Here is a 7,500-nt window from a genome sequence, read left to right as displayed (position 1 = left end):
AACCGGTTTCATCACACTGTCAGAGCTGGTACGTGGACTTCACATCTGCTATACAATTAGTTCAAGGACCACCATAACTCTGAGACCCTAACCCAGGTAAAAAAAAACAAAAAAAACAGCGCCCTCTGCTGTTTTTTACCTTTGAATTTGACTCTGGGGGTAGCTCCCGATAGAACGTGGGTACAGGAAATAGGCCCGTTTAATGTGCCCTTAGCCCTCCTCTACCGGTGGTGTGCAGGCTATGTTTTCATTCCCACTAACATTGGGCCTCATGCAGCAATAAGTTCCTAATGTTTCCTCTTACATTTCTTCCTAAGTGAATTCCTAAGAGAAGTTGAGTCAGATTCATGAAACGTTCTTAACACATATACTGCCAATCCCGAGATATCTCGGGACATTAAATCCACCCGTTACCTGCGTATCCCGAGATATCTCGGGATCGTCTTTTTATGTGGTTTAATAACGAAAAAAAAATGTTTTGGTACCATCCTTGATTTTTTTTTTCCCCATGACGCTTCCGACCCATCCTATGAGAAAATTTCCGACAACCGTTTCCGGTTCGTTTTTTATCTTGAAAAAACGTTTTTTCCCTGGTTTTGGCTAAAGATCATGGTTTTCACACGGTTTAAAAAACGAATGGTAAGCTCCGGTTGTATTTTCTTTTCTTTGATCGACGAACGGTTATCCTCTTTGTGTTTAAAAACGATCTGATAGCCGATCGGAGGCTAAGCTAATCTAAGATGGCCGGTGGGGAAACGTCACAGCCACGTCACAGCCAAACGGATATGACGTTTGCAGCCTCTTTCAGCGGCTCATACCACAGAAGAAGAAAAAGGAAAAAAAGTGTAAACATTATGAGGGCTCGTACGTCCGTCGTTGCTGTTTATAAACACCATCCGATCGCGGATTTTAATGGATATAATTTTTTTGTGAACGGTTCAAAAGGCTATAAAACTCAAAAACGCTGGCAGTGGGTGAGTACCTTATGAATAAACTCTGGCAGGGAATGTGTTAAAAGGCAGAATTGTTCGTAACTGTGTTCTTGATGCTGATGAATCCCAATCCTCGTAACTTGAAGGGGTGTGCCAGTTCATCCTAATTACCATAGGGAGCCGCCCCACCAATCCCCATATAAGGCATGACTGCATGGCTCTGCCTGCAGTCACACCTGTGTGTGATTGCTGCACACAGAAATCACAGGAAATCACACACAGAAATACAATTGAGAGAATGAAGTAAAGAATACCTAAACTATAAGTCTACAGATGGTGGAACACCAGACTCCAAACATAAAAATAAATTAATTAATAGTTCTGTGGAGGTACTTCTGAAGTGAACAGCAAATTATTTTATTGAATTAATGAATGTATTTTATTATTTCTCTCACATGAATCAACATATCACTAGACATCAATGTACATTTGCTGAAATTATCTGTTAAAAATGTTATCCATATTTCATGTTCAGGAGTAGCGTTAGTAGTGGATATAAAACATTTTATTACTGAAAGCTGGTGGGTGGATAAGGTAGCAGCTGCTTGGTATGTAATGGGGTGGAAATAGGGGTGTGGTGGGTGATATGGTGGTGCAAGGAGGGGTGTAGGGGGCTATGTGGGGGGTATGGGGATGGGGATGACGGGTGGGTATAGGGGGGCTTTCAGGTAGGAAGGGGACTGGAAAATGGGGGTGTGGCGAATGTCGGGGATATGGGGGTGGGGGTAAGGGGGGTGATGAGGGTGGGTTGGGTGGGGGGTTATGGGGTAGGTATGGGGCTTGGGCTTCAACTCAACCGGGTCCGTTTGGGTTAGATGGTAATTTCAGACCCATCTCAAACATTTTCATGTCAAGGACCGCCAAATTGACATGAATTTGGCTGCAGACCCGCACCTGAAAATATTTTCTGCCAGGGAAAATGTTTCAAGATTTATCAAAATGTCTCGAAAATAGCCGATCTACAAGCTCAAAATGGCCAGTAATGGGACGTGTTGTGAGCTTGTAGATCGGCTATTTTCAAACAAAGTATAAAATAGGGTTAAGTGATTCAACTGTTCTTCGTTTGCTGTGGACCCCCTGAAACTCCCTGAAGGACCCCTGGGGGTCCCCAGACCACACTTTGAGAACCACTGCTCTAAAGATATGATAAAAATATTATTGTAATTTAAATCCCATATTATACAACTGCAGAATTGAAGAAACTTCGAGAATTAATTATTTTTGCACAAATATGTCACACTTAAAGACGCACTGAAGTGACATTTTCGGTCATTTTATTTTGAAGGTTCAGCCCGAAACGTCGGCTCAACGACTCTAAACCAATCAGAAGGTCCCATCCCTTCAGGCTATGGGACGTTGGCTCTCAATCACTTCAGCCGTGCTGGCACACGGCTAGTGTTTGTTTACAAGTGAGAGAGAGACGGCCAGTGAAGCACGTTTGCTACTACCTGGCTTATTTCTAACCTATAATGTTTTCAGATACATATTTTAGTGTGCAGATGAAGTTTAAAATGAGTAATACACTCATCTTCAATGAGATTCAAAACGGAGTATCTCTGTAATTAAAATCAGCTGTGTTTGAAGAACGTGCAGCTATGGGAATCAAACAGGTGTATGTAATCAAGATTCATTTATATTCGTGAAGGCTGTATTATGTCATCACGCAGCACGTTTTCGTTTACAGGAAGTAATTAAGATTGGCTTTTTAGGGACTTTAGATGTAAAAATACACAAAAATGTTTATTTTTTATTTTTTTTGGCATCTATTGTTAGGTATGCCCATATGATGACCACGGATATGCTCTAAAAGTGTGAAAAACATATTTTTCATTTCACTACACCTTTAAGAACTCAAAGGCCAGCCTAAGAGTGCTCAGTGTACTTAAGAGGAAACTTCTTCTTAAAATGTTTTCTTATTTGTGATCTGTTCTCAGGTAAGAACAGAATCTACACACACTGAAGCGCACTCTTAGGGTGGCCTTTGAGTTCTTAACACATTGGGTGCCAGCATTTTATAATAACAGATTACGTTCGGTGCCAGAAATCTCACCGTTGAGCTGCGCAGCGCTGTTTAAGCTGTAGACTCCACGACGTGCATTTCATGTGAAAAAAAGCATGCCTCCATTTTGCCCGATGGTCCTGGCTAACGATCCAGAGCTGCTCCAGCCCCTCCCGTGTGGAAAAAAACAAACAAACAAAAAAAGACACCAAACACGGCTCAGACCGTGTTCGGCACCAAAGCGCTACTCTGTGAAAACACGGTTCAGACCGTGTTCGGCACCCGATGTGTTAAGTGTGACATGTTTGTGCAAAAATAATAAATTCTCGAAGTTTCTTCAATTCTACAGTTGTATAATATAGGATTTAAATTACAATAATATTTTTTATCATATCTTTAGAGCAAAAAAGGTTCTCAAAAGTGTGGTCTTGGGACCCCCAGGGGTCCTTGAGGGAGTTCCAGGGGGTCCACAACAAACGAGGAACAGTTTAATCACTTTAACCCTATTTTATACTTTGTTTGAAAATAGCCGATCTACAAGCTCACAACGCGTCCCATTACTGGCCATTTTGAGCTTGTAGATTGTCTATTTTCTAAACATTTTGATACATCTTGAAAACATTTCCCTAGCAGAAAATATTTTCAGGTGGGGGTCTGCAGCCAAATGCATGTCAATTTTGGGGTCCTTGACATGAAAATGTTGAGAACTACTGCTTTAGAGTTTTCAACGGGTCTGAAATTATAATCTAACCCAAACGGACCCGGTTGAGTTGAAGCCCTTTATTTATTTTTATGTGTGGAGTGTTCAACCATCTTTAGACTTTAGTTTAGGTATTCTTTACTTCATTCTCTCAACTTTATTTCTATGTGATTTCCTGTGATTTCTGTGAGCAGCAATCACACACAGGTGTGACTGCACGCAGGGCCATGCAGTCATGCCTTATATGGGGATTGGTGGGGCGGCTACCTATGGTAATTAGGATTAACTGGAACACCCCTTCAAGTTACGAGGATTGGGATTCATCATCATAAGAACATAAGTTACGAACAATTCTGCTTTTAAGAACGTTTCATGAATCTGACTCGACTTCTCTTAGGAATTCACTTAGGAAGAAATGTAAGAGGAAACATTAGGAACTTATTGCTGCATGAGGCCCAATATTTCTCCACTAACACCATTTCTCCCACGGAACATGGATCGTTTTGGTTATAAGCCCACTTGTTTCTATGATTGAAGAACAAGTTAAAATGTTACTAACTTTCCGTGGTTTTGTCGGCTCCGAGGAGTTTGGGTTTGTTTCCAGTGGGAAGCGAACGCACAGATGTAAATCCCGCCCACGGGTAAAACGCGACCTGCTTCCTGATCTGAAGGCACGCCCACTTGTAGGCTGATGTTGACACGTTCTGAACGGGGCTACCGACAGATTCAGTAGCACAGCTCTGAATCTGTTCTTGGGAGATTACAGACCTGTAAAGGTCCCACTATATGGGAGGGGAGGGAGGAGAGGAGAGGAGAGAGGCCTTCTACCTACAGTAGAATAATCTATGCCTCTCTAGTGCAATGGTTCTCAAACGTTTGGGTGCCAAGGACCCCCAAATTGATATACATTAGGCCGCGGACCCTCCATCTGAATTTCTTTTGTGCCAGGGGACCTCCAAGAAGCAAAGATTTGAGTTACAAATGTTTACTTTAAAAAGATATATATTCAAAGATTTGCAAAAAAAAAAAGAAAAAAAATCAAAAATAGCAGATGTACAAGCTCATAGCGCGGCACGATCTGCTATTTTTGAATAGCCAAAGTTAAAGCGATTAAAATGAGGGGGTCCCCGGACCCCCATTGTACGGGTGTACAAATGAATGAATGTAGAGTGTACGCCACCCACCTGAGTAACATGACCAGGTCAGCATCACAAGACATCTTCTCCAACCGCTGGGTCCCCTCCGTCCTGATGTAGTGGATCTTCTCTCTGCACGCACGCACGCACGCACGCACGCACGCACGTACGCACGCACGCACGCACGTACGTACGTACGCACGCACGCACGCACGCACACGCACACGTACACACAAGATGTAAACAAAAAGGAAAAATCCCATCATTCCCTGAGAGAGAGCACTAAGCCCGCCAAACACAATTATAGGACCTTATTACACGGACAATGGTCAATAACTGACCAATAAGTTATTGGTCATTGGTCAATAACGTGTGTCCATCAACAGATGCATATCTGGGAAGTTCCCCAAGGCTCCATACTTGGTCCTTTGTTGTTTTTGATTTATATTAATGATTTAGCCATGAACTGTAAAAAGTCTCTTCCTATTTTATTTGCTGACGATACTAATCTCATTGCCTCGCACAGTGATTTAAATACCCTAGTAAAATATGTTAATGACGAATTAACTGATGTCTTCAAATGGTTTCAATTGAACAAGCTTACTCTCAATATACAAAAATGCAACTTCATGATTTTTAGTAATATAAATAAAATATTCCCAATAGATACATTTAGAATGTTAATGAATGGTATGGAAATCTGCCAGGTTTCACATACAACATTTTTGGGCGTCATTATAGATGATCATTTAAATTGGAAACAACAGATTGATACTGTAGCTATGAGGTCTATGAAGATGCTTGGTATCTATGATTCTTGGCATATTGAGAAAAATCTGTCCACTGGTTCATCCTTCGTCTCATTTAACTCTTTATTTTAGTTACATTTTCCCACATATTAATTACTGTAATATTGTTTGGGCTGCTACATATCCTACATATCTAACCAAACTACTTATCATTCAAAATAGGTTTTTCGTACTTCGAAACATCAATATTTCATCACATTTAGAGGCCCTCAGTTGTGGAGCTCTCTAGATGCATCACTCAAGTCTTCACTATCCTTCCCAATATTTAAGAAACATTTAAAACAATATCTAATTTCTTCCTTACTGTAGTCCACTGATTTAGTAATCTTTACAAAAACTTTTTGTTTTGTCCTTTTCTTCTTTTCAGCAGTTTTTGTGTTTGTATTTCTTTATTTGCACCACTGATCCCCTTGGAAACTTGTATTATTTTGTATTGTTCTTATTGCACTTTTAATCCTGTTGTTCAATGACTTCTCCCATGAAGGAAAGGATTCCAAATAAGCCATCCGTCTTCTTCCTTTCCTTGCACAGCAACTTGTCATTCAATATGTATTTTTCTATATTTGTTATAACAATGTGCAAATAAACTAAACTAAACTAAATAACTGAATTCAGCGGTCTGTTTTTATTTTTAAATAAGGATGTGTTTTTCAGGCCAAGGACCCCTTAGCTAAGAGAGAGAGATGGAGCAGGTGCGGTGCTATCAGTCAGGTGGATGCTAGGAGGTGATGTGTAATCTATCAGTCAGGTGGATGCTAGGAGGTGATGTGTAATCTATCAGTCAGGTGGATGCTAGGAGGTGATGTGGAATCTATCCGTCAGGTGGATGCTAGGAGGTGATGTGGAATCTATCCGTCAGGTGGATGCTAGGAGGTGGATGCTATCAGTCAGGTGAATGCTAGGAGGTGATGTCAGTGAGGTGAATGCAACATTTTATTTTTTACCTAAGGGAGTGGTTTCTGGTCAGAGCAGGCTGACGTTCGGTCAGAATGTCCAGGATTCCAGGCTGTCGCAGGAACGCCACAATCTTCTCATTATAAGCTAGAGACACAATGGAATGGAGACACAATGGACTATTAACCACTTGAACCCCAGTATCCCTATTCTGGGGAAAACATTCGCAAGAAATAGTTGATCTACAAGCTTGTAGATCGACTATTTCTGACAAAGAGATTCAGTGTAAAAGTAAAACAGCAGAACCAAGTACAGTTGCGACAGTATGGATTATTACATGTAAACACAATAAAGACAGTAGGATTATTACAATTAAACACAATAAAGACAGTATGGATTATTACATTCAAACACAATGAAGACTGTATGGATTATTACATTTAAACTAGGGCTGGGACTCGATTAATTCATTGTAATTAATTAATCACAATTAATCGCATTTTAATCGCATATCAATATTTGATCTGAGAACAGTGAAAAGCATTTTTTTCAAATGGATTTTAGCATACATCTTTAAGTACATGTACTCAAGAACTGTACTTAAGTACAATTTTGAGGTATTTGCACTTGACTCGAGTATTTCCAATTTGTAATACTTTTACTCCACTATATCTCAGAGGCAAATATTGTACTTTTACTCCACTACAATTATTGGAAAACTTTATTACTAGTTACTTTGTAGATTTCGATTATTATTACAAAACAATACAGTAACCACTTAAGCCCTATATTGGCCATTTTAAAATAGCAGATCTACAAGCGCAACGCATTGTGAGCTTGTAGATCTTTTCCACCACTGGAGGCTGGTGTGTTGTTACTGTTGTTTTGTAGTAATTAATTATTAATAAAAATTGCACGTATGTGACCCGCACCGCATCGTGCATGGATTATTACATTTAAACACAATAAA

At 40.2% G+C, this 7,500-nt stretch overlaps 1 protein-coding gene across 3 annotated transcripts in view; it reads right to left on the bottom strand.

Annotated features, from left to right (window-relative positions):
• The window catches only part of hecw1b (HECT, C2 and WW domain containing E3 ubiquitin protein ligase 1b), a 65,778-nt gene that overhangs the window by 14,036 nt on the left and 44,242 nt on the right, over positions 1-7,500 (bottom strand). For all 3 annotated transcript variants that reach the window (XM_084056403.1, XM_084056405.1, XM_084056404.1), the window contains exons 25-26: positions 6,581-6,677; positions 4,876-4,959 (exon numbers count right to left, since the gene is read on the bottom strand). In XM_084056403.1, coding sequence (XP_083912529.1) covers positions 4,876-4,959; positions 6,581-6,677 — 181 coding nt within the window. The remainder of the gene's footprint in view (positions 1-4,875; positions 4,960-6,580; positions 6,678-7,500) is intronic.

The sequence above is a fragment of the Gymnoscopelus microlampas genome, assembly GCF_963454915.1.
Source record: "Gymnoscopelus microlampas genome assembly, chromosome: 5".
Lineage (NCBI taxonomy): Eukaryota > Metazoa > Chordata > Actinopteri > Myctophiformes > Myctophidae > Gymnoscopelus > Gymnoscopelus microlampas.
This window is presented reverse-complemented; position numbering and strand designations above follow the sequence as displayed.